Below are 23,694 nucleotides of genomic sequence, written 5' to 3'. Positions count from 1 at the left end.
CAGGAAAATCCCGGTTTTAAGGATTCCAGGGGGTTTTGTGCCTTCAAACCAATAACCTGACACAGGTTGGGATCTTCTGAAGTGTGTTAGCAGTCATAGAAAGGCTTGGGTTGGAAGGGACCTTGTGGACCATCCAGTTCCATTCAGTGTTGTGCTACTTCAGAGCCATATCCAAAAACCTGTGACATTGAAATGATCAGACTGCAAACTTGGGCACGAGAGAACTCTAAGCAGCAAAAACAAAATTAAAAGACCTCTGGCTGGTTCTTCCACTGCACATTTTGGCACAGAATTTGCTCCTCAGGACTGGTCACCTTGTTTGAAAGTGGAGCAGACACGAACCACTCGCCCCGAGCTGCCTGCAGTGCCTTGTAAGCTGCTTATTTACTTCTTGTTCTTAATTTGTAAATCCTAAAAATACAGGAGGCAAGATAAGCGATTGGAATATCGTGTTGGAATGGTCTGGGTTGGAAGGGATCTTAAAGATCATCTGGTTCCAACACAGGCCCGTTTAAATATGTAGGTTTGGCTCTGAAAGTGTTTTTGTTTGCACCTGGGCCTTAACCACTGTCTGGTGCCTTCTGAGAGAGCTGATCAGGTCTGCCCTCCCAGGCTCAGGGGAGTGCCAGGCTCCAAGTTATTCCATGAACTGCCATCAGTCCCCTCCTGAGCAGGCTCTGCTGCCCCAGAGCTTGTTCCTGGAGGGCTGTTCAGGATGTGATCCTTGGAGCTGCACTCAGGTTGGGGGTTAATCAGGGAAATTTCTTTATCCTCCTCCCCCAAAAGTGCTCGGAGGGAAAGGTGAGAGAGTAAAACAAAGGGCAGCTCTGCTCAGCTGCTGTGGGGAGGAAGTTCTGGTTCAGAGCTTTGGGAGAGGCTCTGAATGGGAAGTTGGGAATTCAGCTGCTTTTCAGATCTTAAGGAAAACCGCTTAGGGAGGCTGCAGGTCTTGCAGGTGTGTTGGTATGGGCAGGAGGGGCCTTGTGAGAGTTATTTGTTGTAATTGTTTAGTACTTAGGACTGTTTTGGATGGAAGAAAAAGGCTGATCTCTGTCCTTCTGTCCTGCAGCTGAGACCTCAGAGGTGTTAATCAAACCCCAGATTACCTATGTAGGCGAAGAGTTGTTGCTTTTGTTGAGTTTTGGTGTTCTACAATACCTTTTTTACTGATTCTGGGATTATTTGCTCCAGCAGCAAGTACGTTTTCAGCAACAAAGAATAAATTAGCAATTAAAATTCTCACAGGAAGTAGTGAGGCGGAACTTCTGAGGAGTCATTACCCTGCTTCCTGCTCCTGAAGGGATCCCTGTGGGGAATTCTGCTGCACCTGGCAGGGTCTCACACAGCACACCCCGTTCCTGCTGGACAGACAGACCTGCCCAAAGCACCTGGGTCCTGTTGTCACCTGGCTGTGCTGGGAATGGCTTTGCATTCCACTGGGGATGGACTGTGGCACGCTCTGGCACTCCAGTCTGGAACTGTGGAGCTCTGGGGGGTGTCAGTGGCTGTGAGGACAGTGGTGGCAGTGGGTGCAAACCAATAACGTGGGAGAGGAGCTGGGGGCAGACCTGTGAGGGTCTGTGGGTTCCTCTCGAGGGGCAGCTCCAGTCTCTGCTCTCTGTGAGCAGGGACAGGACCCAGGGAACAGCTGGAGCTGTGTCAGGGCAGGGTCAGGTTGGGTATCAGGGAAAGGCTCTTCCCCCAGAGGGTGGTTGGGCACTGACCAGACTCTCCAGGGCAGTGGGCACAGCCCCAAGGCTGCCAGAGCTCCAGGAGGGTTTGGATGATCCTCTGGGGGACAGGGTGGGATTGTTGGGGTGTCTGTGCAGGGCCAGAAGCTGGACTCAGTCCTTGTTGATCCCTTCCCACATGGGATATTCTGTGAATTTAATAGCTACCAGCCCATAAGCTGTTTGGAGCAGAAGTTTTTCAGGATGCAGCGTGGGTAAGCCCTTGGGAAGGGGCTGCTGGTGGTGCTGAGCTCAGGCATCGAGCACTCACCCAACCATCCTGCCACACAGCTGTCCTGCACAGTACCACATCTGGAGCCTTGTGAGCTCTGCAGCTAATGGATTGGTGAACTCTGGCCCTGCTCTCTGTGTTCAAACCAATCCATGGAGGAGCCCAGGGCAGGGGATCCCTGGCTTTGGCATTCCATAGCTGTGTGTTTCCATACAGCTGCTGGAGCTGGCCCTGGGCAGCCCAGCTTTTCTGTCCCAGTCCAAGTAGGGTGACTACAAATAATTAATAGTGGGATGGGAAGGTTTCAGTGACCTCCCTCCCTGCACAGCTTGGTGTTCTCTCAGAATGCAGCTGGTGCTTCTAGATTGATCTAAAATAGATTGATCATCTGTACCAAGCTATCAGATTTAGTTAAACACCCAAACCCAGTCCATGAGCTCAAATGCAGTTGGTCAAGGCAGTCGCTAACACACCCCAAAACTTCAATGTGAGTGTAGATCAGCAGTTTTTCCTTTGCTATTGGGAAATAGAGTTATTTCCCCACAGAACTTACTTTCCCCAAAAACAACAGCCCGAGGAGCACAGAGATCTGTGTGTGTTCTGTGCGTGGAGAGGGGCAGCTGTGGAAGCCCCCAGGAGACCCAGGTGTGGAGGGGACGGGGGGTGAGGTGGGGCTGTCCCAGAACAGGCCTGTTGCTGAGGGCTGGCGGGTGTTGAGCAAGGCCCTGAGCCCGGGCCAGGAGCCCGAGCGCTGCCAGAGGGAGCAGGGGGCACTTTTCCAATCCTTGAGGAAAACTTCCTCATCCCGAACGGGCAAGTAGGAAACAGGCCTGGCTTGAGAGAGGGCAGGGGAGGGGGACATGTCCTGGGTGTGCCACTCAGAGGGGCCTGGGGAGGGGGGCAGGGGAGGGGGGCACGTCCTGGGTGTGCCCCTCTCGGGGGCCTAGGGGGGCGGGGGGGGGCAGGGGAGGGGGGCAGGGAGGGGGCACGTCCTGGGTGTGCCCCTCTCGAGGGGCCTGGGGAGGGGGGCAGGGGAGGGGGCACGTCCTGGGTGTGCCCCTCTCGGGGGGCCTGGGGAGGGGGCCGTGTCCCCGGGCACTGCGATAAGGCCGGAGTAGATGCAACCGGTGTCTGCCCTGACACTGAGGGCTGTGCTGGCTTTGCATGTCACCAGCTCAGTTGTTTTCTGGCTGCTCAAGGAGACGCTTTGATCAGCTCTTAACAGTTGGTCTGGTTTTTTGGAAAGACAAGACTTGTGTCACGTCTCAGCCACTGACTTGGGAACACAATTTGCCCTGATGGAACAGGCTCGTAGGTGCTGTGCAGTGTTGAATTTGGTCCCCTGGCTGGTGCAGAAGGGTCGTGACGTGATGTCACACCACAGAAGTGAATCAGAGTGGAAGGCAGGACCTTTCAGTTGCCAGGCTTTCAGTGCCCTGGTGCTCCCAGTGCACCTGCAGCTCTGCTGGGGTGACTGGGCTCTCACTGCCATTACCTGCTCCTGAAAAGGGCAGGTGAGAGGAAGTTTAATTTTTTTTGTTAGGAGGAATCCCACCCTGTTCCTGAGAACATTGTCCAAACACTCCTGGAGCTCTGGCAGCCTTGGGGCCGTGCCCACTGCCCTGGGCAGCCTGTTCAGTGTCCCACCACCCTCTGGGGCAGGAACCTTTCCCTGAGATTCATCCCAAACCCTCCTGACACAACTCCAGCCATTCCCTGGGTCCTGTCCCTGCCCACGGAGAGCAGAGATTGGAGCTGCCCATCCCAGGAAGCTGCAGACCCCCATGGGAGGCTTTTTTTTTTGAGTTGGTGCTTCATGCAGAGAGGGCTGAGTGTTGAGGTGGCTGTAACCAAGCTTTAATTACAGAGTAAATGGCTTTGGTGGAAGTTTTGTCACACCCAGAAGTTGATAAAGAGGTGCCGAGCTGGCAGCCTGGCAGGGAGCTCCTCTGAGCACTTACCCAGGCACTTGGGCGTGCTGTGACATGAAACCCTGCAGATTTGGGTGCTCTTTGCAGAAGATGAGTTGTTCCAGTTTTAAGCAGTTTGGGTTGGGGGTTAGCCATGACTTTCCCATCTGCTTGGCGATATCTCCAAGCTGGATTATCCAAAGGTTTCCCAACGAGGGGCTGGATTAGCACTGCTCTGTTATTTAGGACCTGCCCCACAGGTTTGTCTCTGTCTCAGGCCTGGCTTGGCAGCTGTACTTCTGCTTTCCCTCCAGTAGCAGATGCTGGCAGACAGCAGTGGCTGAGGGTTTGTGGGTGAGGGAGGGAGGGTTTGGTTTAACCAGCAGGCTCTGGTGTGGTGCCGCCTTTGCAGGGTGTGCTGGAGGCCTCGGGACCCCCAGAGCTCTCCAGGAGAACCAACTGGGGCCTGAAATAAGATGTAGCCTCTGATGTATCCCCTAAACCTGCCTGTGCTTTGTTTGCAGGAAGCTGTTTGTGGGTGGCCTGGACTGGAGCACGACACAAGGTGAGGGATGTGTGCTCAGGCCTTGGGCCTGTGTGGGCAGCCCAGAGCAGAGCTTTTAACAGACTCTGCTCTGCTGGGAGCACTGGGCTGAGGCTCTCCTGCTCCTCTCTGCTAATTAATAAACCTCTCTGTAGAGAGAGCTCAGCTGCATGTTAACACTTCTGGGGTTATGTTTTCCATCAGTGTTTGGTGCTGGAGTTTTTGTCAACTCAGCCATTTTTACGATCACTTTCCTGTGGTACTATTTTCCATTTGTATGAGTGGAAACAAACTGTTATTTAGCCTTGGTTTACAGGAAGTAAAATGTGATCATTTTCAAAAGATGAGTTGAAGTGTTTCACTGTTTGCTTATCTGCTGGCTCATAGCTGCAAACACAGTCTGGTGCTGTCAGTGTCTGGTTCTGTTTAATATTTGCTTTTTTCCTTTCACAGAAACTCTCCGTAGCTACTTCTCCCAGTATGGAGAAGTTGTAGACTGTGTAATAATGAAAGACAAAACAACAAATCAATCTCGAGGATTTGGATTTGTCAAATTTAAAGATCCCAACTGTGTGGGAACAGTGCTGGCCAGCAGACCTCACACGTTAGATGGCCGAAATGTAAGTTGCTTTTGTGTTGGGGTTTTTCAGGGGGGTTTTTTCTGCTCCAGATCCAAAGATTTGCTTTAAATTCTGGCTCCTCATTTGCAGACTGGAGAGTGTCCAAGTCACCTGGTTGTTGGTTTAAGTTGATTTGTTGGAAGGCAGCTCTAACTCAGTGCTTTGGGTGACGATGGCTTTGTGCTGAGGAGCTGGGTGTCAGCAGTGCTGGGTGTCAGCAGTGCTGGCTTCAGCTGCCACAAACAGTAACTTTTAGAGCAAAATTCTGCATGCTGAGGTCTGACCAAACTGGAACTTCTTCCAGATTGATCCAAAGCCATGTACACCTCGGGGGATGCAGCCAGAACGGACACGACCGAAGGAAGGATGGGTAAGGAAAGATCCTTGTGTATCCTGCCTGTTGTCCAAGTTCTGGCTTAGCTTCTAGCACCTGAATTGAATTCCCTGTTACAGGGAATTATATCCGTGTTCTAAAGGCAGAAGTCAGTGTGCAGGCCTCGAGTGTGAATTTATTGCTGAAAAATGTCTTTCACTTGGATCTCCGTGGGCAGGCTCGAGGTGCAGTGCAGTGTTCATGAGCACTTGTGTCAGGCTGGGTGTGGTGTTCCTTAAGCTCTTAGTGCTGCTTTTAGTGAGTTCTTCACTTGGGAGCAGTGGCTGATGCTGTTCCAGCCCACTCCACACCCTGCAGCTTCATCAGATGTCAGTGTAGAGTGAGTGAATGGCCTCAGAACACAGGCCCTGGATTTCTGGTCCTCGGAAGAACAGGGAACACTGAACTCTGAGCTCGGGACGTGCTTTGCCTCCAGGACTGGGAGACTTCAAGGCTGGAGCTCTCCCCTCAGCCTGCAGAGCCCAGTGGTGGTGGTTCAGTGTGAAATGGCAGAGGCAGCTGACTTGGTTGTCCTTCTGACTGAATCTTTTCCTCCTTGGTTTAGCAGAAAGGATCCAGGAGCGATAACAATAAATCCAATAAGATTTTTGTTGGTGGGATTCCTCACAACTGTGGCGAGACAGAGCTCAGGGAATACTTCAAGAAGTTCGGAGTGGTGAGTCACTGGGGGAAGGGGCTTCCCCCCTGCTGCCTCCTCTCAGGGTTCCTCAGGCTGGCAGATTTGGGGGGAATTTGGACAAACTGCTGCAGGGGCACGTGAAGTGTTTTGTGATAAGCTGTGGTGAATGTTGATGGTCTGGAAATGGCTCCTGACAGAACCCATTGCTGGGGTGGGATTTACTGTGCTGCTTCTGTCTCCTTGCTTCAGCCTGCCTGGTACAATGTTCTGTCCCTTCCTCCAAAACTCCCAGGTTGAGGGGGCTTAAGAATGATTATTTTTGTCTCTTTCCCATCAGTGCATTACAGCTGGGCAGTTAAAAGTGCCTATTGATGTATTTTTCTGGGAACAACAAGTACCTCAGTGGTCTGAATTATAAGCTCCTGGTCTTTGTGCACATACAGGTTAAATTTGAGTCTCCTGCCACTGTTTTGGGAGCAGTAGCTGCTTTAAGTCACCACCTGGAATCAGCTGAGCTCTGGTGTCCCTGGAACCTCCATCTGAGACAAACTGCTACTCATGTTATACAGCTTTTAATTCAGTTTGTAACCTCAGACTGAAATTACTATTTCTTCTGATTTGTGGGGTTTTTTTCTCTATTTAGTTTTAATTCCAATTTATCACAGGTCTCACTGCCCCTTTAGGATGATAAACCATTGAATTAAATAATTCAGCTGTGAATAAGTTTGAGGAAGTTAAAGATTGCCTGAGGTAAATTCAGGACTGTGCCAGTGGGCATGAACTTGTCACCTTTGAGTGGCATTGTGGGTTTTTTTATGCTTAAATCACTTTTCTCTAGGATTTCTTAGTGGCAGCAAAGGATTTGTAGAGAAACAAGTTTGTCAAGAGTTAGTCATTTATCAGCCATATTTAAAGTTCCCTTGAGATAATTTATTTAAAACACAACAAGCAGTGGCTAACAACTGTTTCTTTAGCCTGAAAGGCTGCAGTAGGCCCGTAATAAAAACAGGGAGCACGTTCCACAGCAGTGGGATGTAGTTTCTAAAGGCTCTTCCTCCCAGACTTGGCTTTCCAGTTGTGCCCTGGCTGCTGGGGAGATAGAGGGGATGTCCTGCAAGGGTAGGAGGCAACAGCCACACCTGTAAGTGCCTTTGAGAGTAAGGGGTAGCACTTTATCATAGGATAGATATCAGGAAGTGTTCCTGCAGTTGTAACGAGTTCCTTTGCAGCAGTGGAGCCAAACAAATGTTTTGTGGCCACAGACACTGATCTTAGCCATGGTGATTGCCGGGGAATTAAGGCCATGGTGACCCAAATGGATCAGAGAGGGGAAAAGTCTGGCACTGTCCCGTGGCATAAACCCCCCCTGGGGCACCCAGCAGGGTATAGTCAGGTGAGTGTGTATGGTCCAGGAGCTCAGAGATTTTCTAGCTGTAAATAAAAGGCCAAATTGTGTCAGAATGTTAAGCTAACTCAGGGGATTCTAGTAAAAATACCCTAAGATTGCCTGGAAGATGTGATTCCATAAGATCACATCCCTTTTGTGACCACTTTTTGGCACCTGAGGAATTCCAGAGCAGTTCCTTCCAGCTGTTTTAATGTTGCCTTTGACATAAATGTTCCACCTCTGGCTTTGTTTAAATTGTAGCTCACAGTGGTGTTTATTCTGAGAAAAACAGTCTTGAAGCCCTTGAAAGGCAATTTCCATTTTTTTCTTTTTTTTTTAAGCTAAACCCAGACTGTTACTGCTTATCCAGAGCTTGGAGGGGGTTTGTAAAGCTGTTTAAAGCATCACTTTGACTGGTGCTCTGGGCCACAGTGGTTCCTTCAGAGCACTAAATGTGTTTGGAGCTCAAGCTGATCTTCATGGTGAGAGTGAAAGTGGCTAAAAATGGGGAAAGTCATCTTGTAAGGAGCTGCACTGATGAGCCCTTCTAAACCAAACCTTTGGGGTGTGGTGAGGGTACAAACAATGTAATGGCCTTAATGGTGGATTAAAATGTGAAGTGTGATGAGACAGTACAGCAGCTCTTTGGATGGATGGATGGATGGATGGATGGATGGACTGAGGCTTTCTAAACTCCCAGGAAGAGCAATATTCCTGTTTTTTTGTGCTGTGCCTGGGGTTGGTGGCTGCAGCTGAGCTGTGCTGTGTGGGTAGAGGGCAGGACCCAGCCTGTGGTGACTGTTCCAACCCTCCCCTGGCAGCACAGTGAGCAGAATTTCCCTTCTCTCTTCCAGGTCACTGAAGTTGTAATGATCTATGACGCAGAGAAACAGAGGCCCCGAGGTAAAGGCTGATCTAGTTTGTCCTTGAAATTTCTTCATACTCTCCTATAGTCAGATGGCAAACTATTTCACACCATCAGAAAAGGTAGATTTTTTTTTTTTTTCTCTCTTATGTTGCCTCAGGAAAAAGAATAATTCACTGGGCAAACATCACTTCAAGTCTAGACTCTTCATCTCCGGCTTCACTGGGGTCTGCATTTCAACCCAGACGTTTCATGCTCATTTATGGGGGTTGTTTTTTGAGATGAAATGAAATTTGATTCTCAAGCCACTTCTGTGGCTGAAGGTACTTTTGGAGGGGAAAAAAAATGAGCAGATTTTCTTCCTATTGCACATGAAAGGTATGTTGGGTCTGTAAGTGCATGGGCAGTGCTCCAGCCAGAGCACGAGACAGGACAGAATCCATCCCTCATCTGCTTTTTGGTTTGGTTAAATGGCTTCACCTCAAATTAAAGCAAAACACTCCTTAAACCCCACAGAATAATTCTGAAATATGTCTATATATATTTTTTTTTGATTGGGATGTACAATCCCTGTATGCCAGGCTGCTTTTTAAGAGGGGGAAAAGCCAAGGCCATGAAGATTCACTAGATATTGAATCAGGTTGGGAACCTTTGGTCAAAATACGAAGCAAGTTCCATGTCAGCCACGTGCCATTGCATCCACCATCAGTTTGCCAAGGAAGAGCCAATCCTTTAGCTTTGCTCCCACCCTGTAGCATGTTGGACATGCTAGAGAATAGTTTGCCATCTGAACTTTTCATTTCTCTTCTGCCTCATTATTAAGAAATATATCCTTCACTTCATATTTATTAAGCTGTTAAGTCTTAGTTTTATTTTTTAATTTAGACATACATCCTTAGTGACATATTTAAGTGTTTCATAGTAAAGTATGGTAATGTTAAGTAAGTTCTTTTTTTGTTTCTTTTCTCTCTGTGAATTGTTTGACTGTGATTAACGATATCTCTTTAGATTTCTTCTCTCTAGGTGATAATTTATCACAGAGGTACAGGCCAGTTCCGCAGTCAGAGGAGGGACGGGCTTTGTCTTTTATTGGAGTGTAAACGAAGTTTCAATATATTTGTTTTTTTGTTTTCTTGCTTTAGCTATCCTAATCTTCTTTCAGCAGATACCTTTGAATTAAGCAGCACATAAATCCATCTGTTTCAGTGCTCTAGAGCAGCTGGGTTTGGATAGAGGAGACAAAGACACGGGCATCCCAGTGTGATTTGGGGCTGGAGTTCTGAAACATTTCAGTGATTATTGTATCATCTCTACCTTTGTAATATTTAATCCCAGCCTTGCAACCTCTGAGCAAAAGGTACTAAAACATCATGCCTGGTCTGGATTAATCCTGTCTCAGTTAATGGCTTCTCTGCTTAAAGCTCTACTAAAAAAAAGCCAGGGAAAGGAGGGCTTAGGGTAAAGCACAAGTGCCAGGTGGGTGGTGAAGGTGGGAGAACAGGTCTGTCTCCATCCACATGTTCTGCAGAAGACTTTCCCCCTTAATTCATCTGACTTCTTAAACACTCCTTGAATCCTCTTGCCCTGCCTTTCACTTTTGTGCTGTTGCATTCCTTTTTTAGTGTGGTAACTAACAGTCATCTCCCCAAATGGCCTTGTCAGTCCCTGGAGGGGGGGTGAGGAAAAATCCCCTCTAGTTTGTATTGGCTTTTCCTGGCAGTGCCTCCCAGAACAGGATTTCTCTTGCCTTGCCTTTCTCATCTGTGTTCTCTTGCTGCTCTGTCCCCCTGTCCTTTTAACACGATGCCTAAATGATTTATGGAACTCCAAAGGCCAGTTCAGTGCCATCTCTCCTTGTACCCTTCTCAGTTTTGCCTTCTCCCATTAGCTTTGCCACCCTTCCTTTGGAAGTGCACGTCATTCTACTGGTTTTCTGGTAGGAGGGGGGAGAATGGTCCCTGTTCTTATCCCTGGAGCATCCCTCTGCCTTCAGCCCCTCGGGAGAGCCCTGGGAACCAGAGTCTGCCCTGGAGGAGCTGATGGTGTCAAAATCCACGTCATCTCTGCTGCCTCTCAGTGCTGCCTGTTCCTGCCAGCTCTGCTGCCAGCTCTGCTGCCAGCTCTGCTCCAAGCCCTTCCCAGAGCCCCAGGCCCAGGCAGTGTCTCATCTCTGACAACAGAGCGCCTTTGCTGCAGTCTCTGCTTCTCCTGCTCTCTGTTCCTGGCCAAGCAGCAGCTGGAAGGGACTGACAGGGCCTCGCTGTGCTCCTTCTCCTCTTCCTTGGCTGCAGACGAGCCCCAGCACTCTGGGCTGGTCCTCTTGGAGTCCTGCTCAGAGCAGTGTGTTCCTGCAGCCTTTAACAGTGTCCTGTCCTTCACAAACTAAAGCTGGGGATGGTGGGTTTCATCACTTCTCTGTTTAAAACTTCACCTTGGAATTTTACTGTTTTACTCTGAATTCTTCACTGTTCCTGATCTTGTGGTGTTTGACCCTTTTAAATCCCCTGTTTTGGTTTCTTTACTGGCTTCCTCAATGACCTCTTACTCTCCCTCTTCCTCCCCCTCCAGCCCCATCTCACAATCTCTTCCTGTCCTTCAGTCTTGGAATCAAGTTCAACCACAGCCTTCAGACATAGATGGAATCCATCATTTCTCTTTCCCATCTCTTTTTAGATAAAGGCTGGAACACTAAACACGTGATTTAAACACAAATACTTTTCCTCTGGCTCCAATACTCAGATTTCTGGTTAACTCAGACAAATATATTGTGATGAAATGCTGCTCTCAGCTTGGAGGCTGCTTTCATCACAGCTCCACTAAACTTCGTTTATACTGCCAGTCTCTTGTGTGTGGGAAATGCCAAGTTTTTTCCTTTTTATTTTCAGTTTATTTTAGTGATGTCTTTTGCTCTTGTTGCTGACAGCAGAATTTGACCTGCTGGAATCTATTTTGGCCTGTATCTTTGTGTATTTTTATATATATATATATAAACTTTCTCTACACTAGGCCTCTTTGGGCTTACCCAACGCAGTTGGATAAGCGTGGAGAGACATTCCTGTGCTAGACCCTGTATTCTGTAACGCTTTAGAGCAAGATTTGGCTGCTGTCAGCACTAGCTGCAAAGCAAAACGCAAACCAAGGGGGAGATCTTGGGTTTCAGAAAAGCAGAACCGCATCCATGTTCCATTCGCTTCCGACGACGCTTCCGACGCCGCGCCTCGGGTTTCCTTTCTAATCCGTACTGCTCTCCCCTAGCTAATCCAAGGAATGGCACAGTTCCTGGTCTGCATGTGTGTCCCTCCCTGCCCGGGGCCGGGCTGTCCCCAGCAGCCCCAGTGATGGCATGGCCGGGTCCTGGGGGATTAACCACGATTTTGCCACTCCCTCGGCTGCACCAGCAGCTACAACCTACGTGCAGTGGTTCTCAGAGGGACCCCGAGGAGGGGCCGGTCCTGGGGCTCTGCCTCCTTTCCAGAGCCTCCTCCAGGCTTCCAAAGCTGCTGGATCCAGCTGAGCTGCCACCAGCGAGGGCTGCGGTCAGGGAAAGGGAACGAGCCACCCGTGGGGAGCTGCAGCACCTGGGGGGCAAAAAGGGCTGAAAAGAGTTGTGTAGATTTCCAAGAGAAAAATAGCAGGAAATACAAGAAATAAAATAGATTAAAGACGCGGCAGCGATGCCACATCCTGTATAAGCAACACCCTACAGGGGTTGCTGTGCTGGGAAGGAGTAACACCTGTTCTGTGCTTTTTCTGAGGTGTGGAGAACTTGAGAACCTCTGATGTAGGTTGTTAGTTTCTGAAGCTTCTCATTCATCCATGGAGTGGTAAAATTTTCCATGCTTTAACAGCTACATTTCAAAACCAACTTTCTTATTTTCCACGGAAAAATAACTGGAAGCTGGGCTAAGGGATGGGAGGAAGTTGCTTTGCAGCTTTGGGGAACAGGGGGAAGATAGGTTTTCCTTGGGAAACTAGGCTGAGCGAGGAGGAGCAGCAAAGTTGCTTGACTTTAACCTGCTGTCCCACAAGTATTTTGGTTTTAGCACTTTTTTTCCATTTCCTGGTAGGTGGATGAGGAATAAAATCAAATTAAAAGCCGGTTAACGAGCTCAGTTTGAAGTTGCATGTGTGAACCCACGGCAAGGCACTAATTGCCTCACGACAGGAAGTATCCATTGCAATTTTGGCAGAGTTTTTGGCAATTGAACACAAGTGTCGTTATCTGAAACCCCTGCTTGAACCCTTGGTCTGCCCCTAATACTGTTCATCATCCTGTTTTGTGTCACAACACCCTGCTACCTTGATTCACTCTTCGTCGTTGGCTAGGTTTTGGATTTATTACTTTCGAGGACGAACAATCAGTGGACCAGGCTGTCAACATGCATTTTCACGACATCATGGGCAAAAAAGTGTGTAGTTGTAGTTTTATTTTACCTTAAGAAAGAACCAAGTCTTGGGCAACGAGCGATTTCACTGGGCAGTGAAACTCAGTCCTTGACCCGGGTGGGAGAGCACGGAAGTCCAAATTCAAGGCTTTATCCATGAAGGTGGGGAAAGTCTGAGTTTGCAGGAGCGGGTGGGAAGGGCAGCTGGGGGGGTCAGCCTGAGGAGGGGAGGGCTTGGATTCAGCCTGAGGGCTCGGGCTGTGGGCTCTGCTGGTCGGGGTGAGGCCTTGTGTGTACAGACCTGGGGTTCTCTGGCAGAGCAGAGCGCTGGCATGAGCTGTGCTCACAGCCCTGCTGTGGTGCAAGGAGAGAAATCTCTGATCTCCAGCTGTCTGAAAAGCAGAATCCCAGTGAAATCCGAGTTGCTCAAGGCTTGGTTTAAGATACCACTCCTTCAGATGTAACTCGATGCTGAAATTTTGAGGTGGTGTGAGACAATCTGCTTTATATAATCTTAAACTTAAAAAGGAAAAGGGAAAAAAAAAACATCCTGAAGGATTGGTTTTTTAAAAAATTGGGTCACTTACTGTGAAACTTTGATACCAACCCACGTACTCTATATAGTATTTAACCACAATGCAGTTAAGTGACCTCTGGTTGTTTCATCTTCATACTGTGTTGTCAGCAAACGGGCATTGCATAGGGAGGAATTTTTTAGGCTGCTTTGATGTTACTCAGCAAGGAACATGCTTCTACCTGTGGAAAAAAAAAACAACCTAAAAGCAAAGTGAATTGTTGCAGGACACCCAGGTTTTATAGAGAGAAAAGAGTAACTTAAAGAAAAACGAACCACGGGACATTCTGGTAAATTGAAGTCCTTGCAGCTTTAAGGTAGATCCAGTTTTTAAAGTAAATGTTAAAACTGCTAAACTTAGAGTGAGGAGATTCAAGAAGATTTTTACATTCCTTAAATGATTGCATTGTATGATTTATTTTTTTTGTTGTCTTTAAAGTCTTTTATGTGCTATTTGATAAGCATTTCCTTACCTAGCGGGGGAAATATTCTGCATATCAGTGGAGTTCTGGTTAATTATGCAGTAAATAATGCCTTTAATTCCTATGAACTCATTTGGGGGTGAGAGGTGGGTGATTTCCTGACAGTGGAAACAAAGGAATGTGCTGGTGTGATGCAGAACATCAGGGCATGTTCTTGGCTCCTGGTGTTTTCCACAGTAGATCCCAGTGGTCTGTGTGTGAATTACCTGGATCCTGGTCTGTCCTTGGAATTGCCTTCAGTGAGCAGAGCAGCAGATACAATGGGAACAAAGGGAACACATCCCTGAGGTTCTGGGAGAGGCTGGAGAGCCCAGAGGGAGCCTCCAGATGTCCCCTCGTGCTGCTGGCTTTGGGACATGCTCTCAGTGCTTCCCAAACCAGCCCAATTCCAAACAGAAATAATCTGGGTTTCCCCTTTTCCCCCCTTCCAACGTCACACAAAGCAGAATTCGGGGATTTTCAGCTCAGAGCAGTGGGGCTGCCTCAGTTCTTGGGGTAACCTGGGCTTTAGGCAGGTGTGGAATTTGAACCTCCCTGTTCACAGGGAATTTTCAGTCCTCACTTTGGCAGTTCCCCGCTTCCAAATGTGCACTGAAAAATTAATGGGATTCTTCCACGAGGATTAATGAGCTCCAGATCCCCTGCTCTCCTCCACTGCCTAATCATGCCTGCTTTAAAAATGGTATCTCTGTCTTTTTGGTAATTAAAAAGGTATTGCTGAAATGAATCCATATGTTGTTGAAAGGGAGGGGGGGGGAAATTAAAATTGCAAGAAGGCCTCTGCTTTTGTAAGCAATAACCGAATTCCCTCAAGGCAAATGTGTTAAGACTCATTAATTTGAGTCCTTTGAAAAATTCCCCTGGTTCCTCTCTGGCAGGGCCTTGAGCTGACAGAGATTTGGTTACTGTCATGTCTCATGTCCTTGGGGCACTGGTGGGGGGGCGTGGGGGGCTTTGTCCTTGCCTTGTGCCTGTTTCCTGTTTGTTCTCCGACATGAATGGCTTTTAAGACATGGCAGGAAGAATTCTGAATACTTTATTTTCCATACTACTCAGGCCCCATTGATGATTGAGATTTATTTTCTTTGTACTCTGGCACCCATTAAAATTAATCATGAAATGAAAAAAAAAAAAAAGCCTCGAATTCAGTGAGTGCTGAGAGGGTTTCATTAAATCAGGGCTGTTTTTTTTTTTTTTGAGAGGTTTATGTTGAATGTGCAGCTTATTTTAAGTAGGTCAAATGCACTTATTCTGTGGCTGGGAACACTAGGATGTTTTATCTTGGAATAAAATAAGTTAAGCACTGTGGCTTACTAATTTTTAAAACAGGAGGGGTTTTGTCACTGACTTAACACAGTATGAAGATTTGCTTCTTATTGACTCAACTGTCCATTTTTATTACTTGCATGTTTGTTTACTTTTTTGTTAGATGTAATGTAAGATTCTCTTATCACATCCATTCCCTCTGACATTGTTTGAGTTAATTGAGATTCTTTAAGCGTTAGCCTGGGGAAGGTAAGTCTTTATCTTCCATTAGACATTTAAATAAAATCTTAAGTTTTAAAAAAAAAAAAAGAAAACAACATTTTAAAAAAAATCAATCAAAAATGTGTGTTTCTCAGGTATGAGCTGAAATTGCCATTAGCTGGGGTGGGTTAAACTGTCACTTCCAAATGAACCCCAAATGTGTTTGGTTAAAGCATTAGTACCCTTTTTCAGAGCGGCCTCTTCACTCAAAATTCTGGTTTTTTAACTGAAAACGTTGTCTCTGTGACTCCTGCCTTGCCCATTAAATCAGCCTGTCCTGAACATACAAGATTCTGCTGTTGTCAGTGCAGAGCTGCTGTAAGAGGGTACTGCTGTTTTAAGATTAAAGCCAATGACACTCAAGTGATTTTTGTAGGATGTTTTTCTCGGAATCCCTCAACAGTAGGACTCGTAATGTCTTACCATCACCTACACTGTACCTGAGAAACATTGTAAATTACCGGCCTTAAGTTTAGTAATTAAGTACTTAGACATAAGTCATAAGATGCTAAGTGTAGTGTTAAGTGTACCTGCGGGTGTGTGTGAGGGGTCGGGGGGCTCCGGGCCCCCCCGGCCCCCCTGAGCCTGCCCCTGTTTGTTTAGGTGGAGGTGAAACGTGCTGAGCCTCGGGACAGCAAGAGCCAGACTCCGGGGCCGCCGGGGGCCAGCCAGTGGGGGAGCAGGATCATGCCAAGCGCTGCCAACGGCTGGGCAGGGCAGCCCCCTCCGACCTGGCAGCAGGGATACGGCCCACAAGGTACCGCCCGCCCGCCACGGGCACTGCTTCCCAAAAACCTGCTCCACACGGGGCACGGGGGTCTGGCACCTGACCCTGGGGTCCTCCAGCTGTTCCCTCTGGATCTGCCTCCCCCTGCCCTGGGGGGACTCGGAGGAGGTGTGGAGGAGGCTCCGGGTACAGGAGCGAGGCCTGCGTGAGACCCCGGTGACAAACCGGGTCGAAATGCGGCTTTTTCAGGGGTGAGGCAGTTTCAGAGGAGGTTATAAGGAAGGTTTGAAAGGGATGAGGGGAAAACAGATGGTCTTGTCTTTGGATTTAATTGCTTAATGTAGCCTGGAAAAGCACCAGGCGGCTCTGGGGCTGGTGGTGCAGGAGCTCTTGCTGCAGCTCAGGAACCCCTCGGGCCGAGGAGCGTGGCTGGGTTTGATGGCTGCTCCCCCCACGGGGTTCTGGAGGCAGGATAAACACGCTGAGCTCACCCAGAGACAGTTTTGATAACTCTGGAGAAGTGCAGCGGGATAATTGAGTTGCTGTGAGAGATGAGAAATGTTCACCTGGGGGCTGGAGGGAGCGTGGCTGCTCCATCCCCGCTCCGACGGGGGGGTGGCAGTGCAGGGAGGGCTCCTTTCCCCACGGTGCTGATTAGCTGGGAAGCTGCAGCTGAGGGCTGACACTGGGCACAGATGTGCTAATCTGCAAGCAGAGAAACTCCATCATTTCCAGGCGGTGATTAGTGGGGAAGATGATACCTGATCTCCCGGAAAGATTAATGGCAGGAGCAAACACATTTATCCTTCAATCTCAGAGCTGCAGCGGGGGGGAAGGCTTTTCTATGGTTCAGAAACTTCAAAAACAACTCAGATAAACCTGGTGGTAAATTACAAATCCTTTGGATGTTTGGTCTGCTGGGATTCTCCAGGATTTTGGTCTTTACAGTTGGTACGTGGCAGCCCTCAAATGCTCCATCTGATTTGGGTTTGGGGACTGCTGCCTCTTCTGAGTGTTGTCTGAATGGTTCAGAGTCTTTCCAGGATGGTGTATTCAGAAATAGGCCCAGAATATTTCTTGGACCCTAAAAATAGATGTGTAAGGGACACTGGGAGGATACCCAGTCTACCCCAGAGCCAGATCCCTGCTCTTGCATCATCCCTGCTCCAGAGTGGGCAGCTTCAGCCATGTCTAAGGCTCCTTTTTTGTTCTGTTGTAGGGATGTGGGTGCCAGCTGGCCAGGCAATTGGTAAGTACATTACATGGGACCAATCCTGACAGAAAAAATCCTCCTGAGTGCGGGCACAGCTTCTCTGAGCATTCACAGTGATCTGGGGGTTTCTGTGGGATTTAACCTACATTTAAAAGCTTGATTGAATTTGTCCTGGAAGAACGAAGGGGAAGACAGTGGATTCTTAACAGCTCAGTAATGGGAGCTGACACACATGCTGCTGCTCCAGCCACATTAATTTGTTATCAAGGGATTACATGCTAAACTGCAATTATTTACAGTGGGGATACTTGGAGGACAAATATTTCCCAAAGAAAGGATTCATAGAAGGCTGAGCCTGCGTTTGAAATCCATCCAACAGCCTTACCCCATCTAGAGGAAGCTGACTCCAGCAGCAGCTCCTCAGTATTGATCTGCTTCATTTTTGGGGTTTCTCTTGGTTTTGCAGGTGGATATGGACCCCCCCCTCCGGGCAGAGGAGCTCCTCCCCCTCCTCCTCCATTTACCTCATACATAGTCTCCACACCTCCCGGGGGATTCCCACCTCCACAAGGATTTCCACAGGGCTATGGCACCCCTCCACCATTTAGTAAGTGACCCTCAGAGCTGGAGCACATCCAGCACCAAATTCAGCTTTTGCTCATCTTCCCCTGGACTTGGATTTTCCCCCTGTGTCTCACCTATCCTTAACTGTTTTCTATTCTGAGCTGTAATTAACTATATCCTTATTTTTGCTGGTGAGTTGAATTATTTTTTTCTTGGATGCAGTAATGATTTATATTCTCTGGTTTAAGTCTGTGTTGCTGAACAAATTTAGATGTATTTTGTACCCTTGTTACAGCACCTGAGAGAAAACTTAGAGCTCACTGCTCATGGCCAGACAGAGATTTTTGGAGGAGCTTAAGGAATTAAGGTCACAACTGGCATCGGAAATACAAATAGGATTTTAGCATCTCCCCTCTTCAGGCCATCTTTTCAAAAGTCTGGTCACAGACCTGGTTTAAAGAAGGTGGAAAGTAGCCCCCAGTTATCTGGAGTAGCAGATAGCACCACGTTATCCTCCCAAGATCCTGGATAACACAGCTTCCTCCTCATTCCTCACGTGGTGTGAGCACAGAGCTGGGTCCCCAGGTCTGCTCTCTCCCTCCCTCTGTGCTGGTTGCTGCAGTCTCTACCTTGGGGGGGATATTTTTCATACCTGTGGCAGGTAAGTTGTCGGGGTCTCTGAGCCATGGTGGTTACCTGTGCAAGGGTGAATCACTGTACACCCACTTTGGTTTTAATAGATTAGGAATGGGTTTTTTTAATTATATCATGTTCTAAAGCCAAGCAGGACGTCGGGGTGGTGTTCACCTGAGTGTTTTCACATGTGTTTTGTACTTGCTCGTGTTCCAGGTTTTGGTTATGGTGCTCCACCTCCTCCACCTGACCAGTTTGCCCCCCCTGGGGTCCCTCCTCCACCTGCCACTCCAGGGGCAGCACCACTCGCTTTTCCTCCACCACCACCACCATCTCAGGCAACTCAGGACATGAGCAAACCCCCGACTGCTCAGCCAGAATTCCCTTACAGTCAGTTTGGTGAGTAGCTGCTCGAGCTCCCTCCCCTTCCCTTGCCTTGGGTAGGGAGTCAGTGCTGGGCACAGTTTGCCAGCACTGAGGGCACTGCTCTGGGATGGGAACGCTCCCACCAGCCCAAGCCATCCTTAAATCATGCAGTAATCAAGCCAGAGGGCTCTTTCTTAGTCAACTCTAAAATGTTGCTTGTGTGCTGTGAAATAATCTTCAGAGGCTTGTGCACTGCCAGGATGAATTCCTGGTTTCCACTCCCCCCAGATCTGTGGGTAAAACTTTTTGCTCCAAGAGCTTCACAGAGCTCACGGTGAACTTTTTTTGTGTAACAGACCTTGAGATTGGAGAGCAGACTTCAAGAGTGAAAGCAGCATCGAGAGGCAGGCAGTGCAGGTGTAAGGATCCAAGCTGGTGTCTTTTCCTCCCTTTTCCCATTCCTTCCCCAGCTCTCTGGAGGTGTAGCTCTGTAAAGCTTTGTTGTGCTCTGTAGATGACTTTCAGGTAGGTGATAGAAGACACTGAGGTAACAAGTTTTAAGCCAGGCAGACAGTACTACAAAAGATAAAATCTTGTAAAAATTGCTAGACAAGTGCTTGTAAAACTTCTGAGTAAAACTTCTGCTGCTGTTCCCCGTGGAAGCTCAGAGGGAATTCTCATTCTCCTCTTGCTCCTCTCAGCCCTGTGCTCGAGCAGTGCTCTCCAAAGAGCTCTGCAGAGAACTCTCCAAAGAGCTCTGTACTGCTTTTTTTTTTTTTTCCTTTAAGGGATTGTAATTGGTCACTTTTGCTTCTGAAGGGAATTTTTGCAAGCAGCAGCCCTGTGGATTCAGGCTGTTCCCTGCCTGAACACGTTCTCCATGTGGTAGTGCTGCCTCGTGTGAAGTGCCTGCAGAAACTGCACTGAGATAAACACTTCACAAAATCTATTTAAATAGATGCTATTCAAAGTCCCAGCAGTGTAAAGCAGACACTGAAGGAGGATGAGCCTTTCACATGTGTTTGTAAAGCAGAATTTGTTCTCGTGCTGAGGAATTTGAAACGTTTTTTCATTTGTTTGTTACAAACATGGTTGATTTTCATGGGTGGTTTTGCCCTCGTGACTCAAGGAAGTTTTTCTTGTCCTGCCAGAACTTGGCTCTCTGCAGACTCTTTTAGGGGGGTGAGAGGCAAGAATGAGGCTCAGATGTGGGGTTTTTGTGTAAGGGCAGTGCAGCTCCTCATGTTTGTGAGCTGGCTGGGTGAAAACCCCCAGCTGAACTGGGCCTGACACTGTTCCCTGGCCAGGCTTTATCCTGGTAATGGATCCGGGCTCCTGAGCCAGACAGTCCAAGCGTCCCAGACAGAGGGATTGGAGCAGGGATCAGCAGCCAGGGGAGGAAGGCAGCGTGTCCTGAGTGACTCTGCAGGTGTGTGGGGGGGTTTCCTTTGTGATAAACAACGTGAGCCCGGGGGGAGCTGTGGTTTGCACCACAGAGCTCTGCACTTGAGTGACAGTAACTCAGGGTTTGGTTTTTTCCACTCCCAGCGAACAATTCAGCTGCAGTTCTGGGTCCCTGCTTGTCTGTGTCCAAACAAATGCCAGGGGGAGCATGTGGGGCTCCCAGAGACTGTCAGAGCTGTGGTTTAGGCTTCATTAGTGGCAGCAAGTCCTGAGGGACAGGCAGAGCTTGAAACTGAGCTACTGAAGATGTGCTAAGAGACTTTGTTTGGGATTAAGAGAGTTAAACCTGCTCTAAGCCTGCTCAGAGGGAGGCAGCACTGCAGAAATGCACTTGGTAATTAGGAGCCTTAATACCATCCTTCAGAGCAGGGGCTGGCACTGATGCCAGGATTAAGAGTTGTATTTAATTGCAGGAATTTGTATTAAATTTCTCAGTGTTCCTAATTTACATTTAGTTGTGTTTCTTATTGGCAGCAGGAATTCTGCCCAGTCCTCCATCTGCACCCTGGTTTTTTTCCCTGTCCCCAGGTTCTGCTCCCTCTGTGGTGTGGGTTATGTCACAGAGAGGTGGTGACAGTGTCCCCGAGTTGGGCACAGTGTGGCAGAGAGAAGTGCTGGGGGAGAACAAGATGAATATTGACTGCTGGGTGCTTTGGCTGAAAGTGTAGTTGGGACACGGCAGGTTTGTGGGTGTCCAGCTGGTGAAGCAGAGTGTGGTAACTGTGTGGTCAGTCTGAGGCACTCTGAGATTCCAGGGAACTCCTCCTGGCCACACCTCTGCCCGTGCTGGACCTGGCAGCTTTTAGCCAGGCAAGAACCCAGCCCAAAATGAAGGTGCCCAGAAGGAGTGACAGCCCCCCTGGGAGCCCCCTGGGTGTGACTGGAACTGCCAGCCTGGCTGGGATCACCCCAAAATGCAGCCCCCCCGTTCCTGCACACCTGTCCCCTTCTCCTTTGTGCCTGCTCCCCCTGTGTGGAAGGTGAATCCCTGTGGGAGCCCAGGGCAGCTGCTTCTCCAAGGGGCTGGGCCGGGGGTGTCCCAGGGGCCCGGCACCGCGGGAGGGAGCGGAGTTTGCTGCTGCTGGAAGCTGATCCTGTGCCTTTCCCTTCTCCCAGGGTATGGACAAGACTTGAGCGGGTTTGGCCAAGGTTTCTCTGATCCCAGCCAGCAGCCCCCTCCCTACGGAGGCCCCTCGGTGCAGCCCTCCAGCGGCCCCCCAGCCGGAGGCAGCGGCTTCGGCCGGGGCCAGAACCACAACGTGCAAGGATTCCATCCCTACCGGCGCTAGCCTGGGCTGCCAGTCAGGGAGTGCTGTCCACAGGGAGCTCTGGGACCAGCTGAACCCCGGGATCCCAGACTTCTGAACTTGTGACAATCACATACTTGATGGAAGAAAAACCTAACAACAATTTTTTTTGGGGGGTGGGGGCAGATGGCTTCTGAAGGCAGAGCTGTGGGTGTTTGGACTGCAGTTTTTAAAGATTTTTTCCTTTCTCTAACCCATCAGCACAAATAAAGAAAATGTCACTGGTTCAAACTACAGGGTTTTAAAAATGTCTTCAGCTTTAATTCAAAACTTCAGGTTTCTTTTTTTTGAAATTATTTTTCCTGAGCCTTTGTTTTACCGTATATTGTAAACTTTTATGTTTAAAAGAAAAAAAAAATATATACATTTACAGATTGTGAAATTTTTAAGAGAAATTTTCTACTATGTATGCTGGCTTATTTTTTAATTTAAAACAGGGTTTCCGTGAGCGCTGTCGGGGGGGGGAGGGCTGCAGCCCCTCCCTCCCTGCCCAGGGCAGCGCTGGGGCGGAGGGATCCGAAACTCTGGGAGTTGACAGAAATCTACTGAGTGTATTTTGCTGTTGTTGTGGGGGGGCAGAGCTGGGCCAGGGCAGGGGCAGGACCCGCGGGCACGGAGGCCCTGGTGGGTCTGGGCCTCCCTCGGGTGCCGGGGGCTCCGCGGGGTGTAGATTTCCCTCAGGCAAAAGGTTTCGGTGCGTTGGGCACTGGAGTGCTGAGCCCTGGTTTGAATAAAGACAAGAACCTTTGGATTAGAAACACCAGCCTGTCTCCATTTTTCTGGTTTTTTTTTTTTTGCTTTTTCTTGTGAGTTCGGGTTTTCCTGAGAGATCCGTCGGCAGAGTCGCCTTCCCTGGGGGGTCATGGGCTGTGCCCTCTGGGGGGACACGGCTGTCCTTGGCTCCCACATGGATCACATCCCACCTGCTGAGGGGCTCTGACCTGGATCACATCCCTCCTGGCCTGTCCCTCTGTTGTCACTCATGTCTTGGTGGCAGTGGCATCCAGTGCTGCTCTTCACCCAGCCTCGAGGCGTCGAGGCACGGTGGCAAAATGGGCAACTTATGGATTGACCAGCTGCTCTTCAGTGGCTGTAACTCTGACCTGGCTCTTCTGGAATGTCACCCTGGGGTTTGGCTCTGAAATGTGGGGTTGAGCCCTGTGGGAAAGGGACTGGCGGAGGTGGGACTGGCCCTTGGCTGAGGTGAGAGTTCATGTCAGACCCGAATCTCACCCACGGAACCTCCTCCAGGGGCTGGGGCTGTGCTCATTAGTCCTCTGCTGTAATTAATGAGGTGGCATTGCTCTGCAGTCGTGCACTCTGGGATGTGGAGGTCGCTGGGTCGCTCTCAGAAGGGCTTGGATCAGTTCAGAGGCTGTTCTGTGGTTCGTGTGGATCGTGCCAGTTCCTCCCCGTGGATGCTCCGGGCTCGGATCCTCATGTCTCTGCTCCTCGCTCCCTCACATCCAGAGCTCACATGCTTGGAGCATCCCTGGAACAGGAGCTGCTCCAGTTGTGGTTTTGTGCAGGTGTCACTTCTGAGACCACCCGGACCCTGGGTGAGGTTTGGGCTGCAGGAAACACCGTGGAGAGGATACAACCCAACAGCTCCAGGGACACACGGAATGGAGGGGACCTGACGTCTGCAAGCTCTTCTGGCACAAAGGGGTTTGGATTCGGGTCTCTTCTGCACAGAACTGGCTCTTCCAGGTTCCCGTGGGCCGTTAGATCTGCTGGAACCTCCCGGACCGGGGGACAAACCGGATCGACTGGGGCTGAGAGGAGCCTGTTGTGCTCTGCCACACCCGGCGTGTCCTCGGCTCAACCGGGAACAGGCGCCGGGGGCAGGGCAGCGGGAGGGGAAGGTCTGGGGGTGAGGGATGGAGGTCCATGTGTGAGGGTGAAGGTCTGGGAGTGACGGATGAAGCTCCACGGTTGAGGGATGAAGGTCTGGGGGTAAAGGATGCGGGTCCGTGGGTGAGGGATGGAGGTGGCTCCCTGCAGGTGACGGTGCTCACACCTGCCCAGGTGTGTCTGCGAGGCCCAGGCTGTGCCCCCGAGGTGACTGATGTGTCCCCCTGGTGTTCCGCCTTGGGCCAGCGGCAAGGAGCGGTTCCAGGGGCCCTGAGCCCCGCCGGGACCGAGAGGGGC

General features: G+C 49.4%; 1 protein-coding gene across 2 annotated transcripts; it reads left to right on the top strand.

Annotated features, from left to right (window-relative positions):
- Positions 1–304: 304 nt before the first annotated feature.
- Positions 305–22,306, top strand: DAZAP1 (DAZ associated protein 1). 2 transcript variants are annotated; one of them, XM_025896521.2, is made up of 12 exons: positions 305–371; positions 4,397–4,437; positions 4,870–5,036; positions 5,341–5,406; positions 5,975–6,085; positions 8,291–8,339; positions 12,628–12,710; positions 15,873–16,026; positions 17,216–17,245; positions 17,676–17,816; positions 18,623–18,805; positions 21,353–22,306. In XM_025896521.2, the coding sequence occupies exons 3-12, from the start codon at positions 4,923–4,925 to the stop codon at positions 21,523–21,525; spliced, it is 1,104 nt and encodes a 367-aa protein (XP_025752306.1). In that variant the 5' UTR covers positions 305–371; positions 4,397–4,437; positions 4,870–4,922; the 3' UTR covers positions 21,526–22,306. The 2 variants fall into 2 exon arrangements, with proteins under 2 accessions (XP_025752306.1, XP_025752305.1); XM_025896520.2 differs by lacking the exons at positions 305–371; positions 4,397–4,437; positions 4,870–5,036; positions 5,341–5,406; positions 12,628–12,710 and having other exon boundaries at positions 5,978–6,085.
- Positions 22,307–23,694: the final 1,388 nt, after the last annotated feature.

Source organism: Manacus vitellinus, unplaced genomic scaffold (genome assembly GCF_001715985.3).
Source record: "Manacus vitellinus isolate BGI_N305 unplaced genomic scaffold, ASM171598v3 scaffold_99_pilon, whole genome shotgun sequence".
NCBI classification, from domain to species: Eukaryota; Metazoa; Chordata; class Aves; order Passeriformes; family Pipridae; genus Manacus; species Manacus vitellinus.
The sequence above is the reverse complement of the archived record's forward strand: the minus strand, read 5'-3'. Positions and strand labels throughout refer to the sequence as shown.

Coding starts and splice junctions, on each gene's coding strand:
- DAZAP1 (XM_025896521.2), top strand. CDS start 4,923: ATGAAAGACAAAACAACAAATCAATCTCGAGGATTTGGATTTGTCAAA. Junction 5,037..5,340: donor ACACGTTAGATGGCCGAAAT/GTAAGTTGCTTT, acceptor AACTTCTTCCAG/ATTGATCCAAAGCCATGTAC. Junction 8,340..12,627: donor AGAGAAACAGAGGCCCCGAG/GTAAAGGCTGAT, acceptor GTCGTTGGCTAG/GTTTTGGATTTATTACTTTC.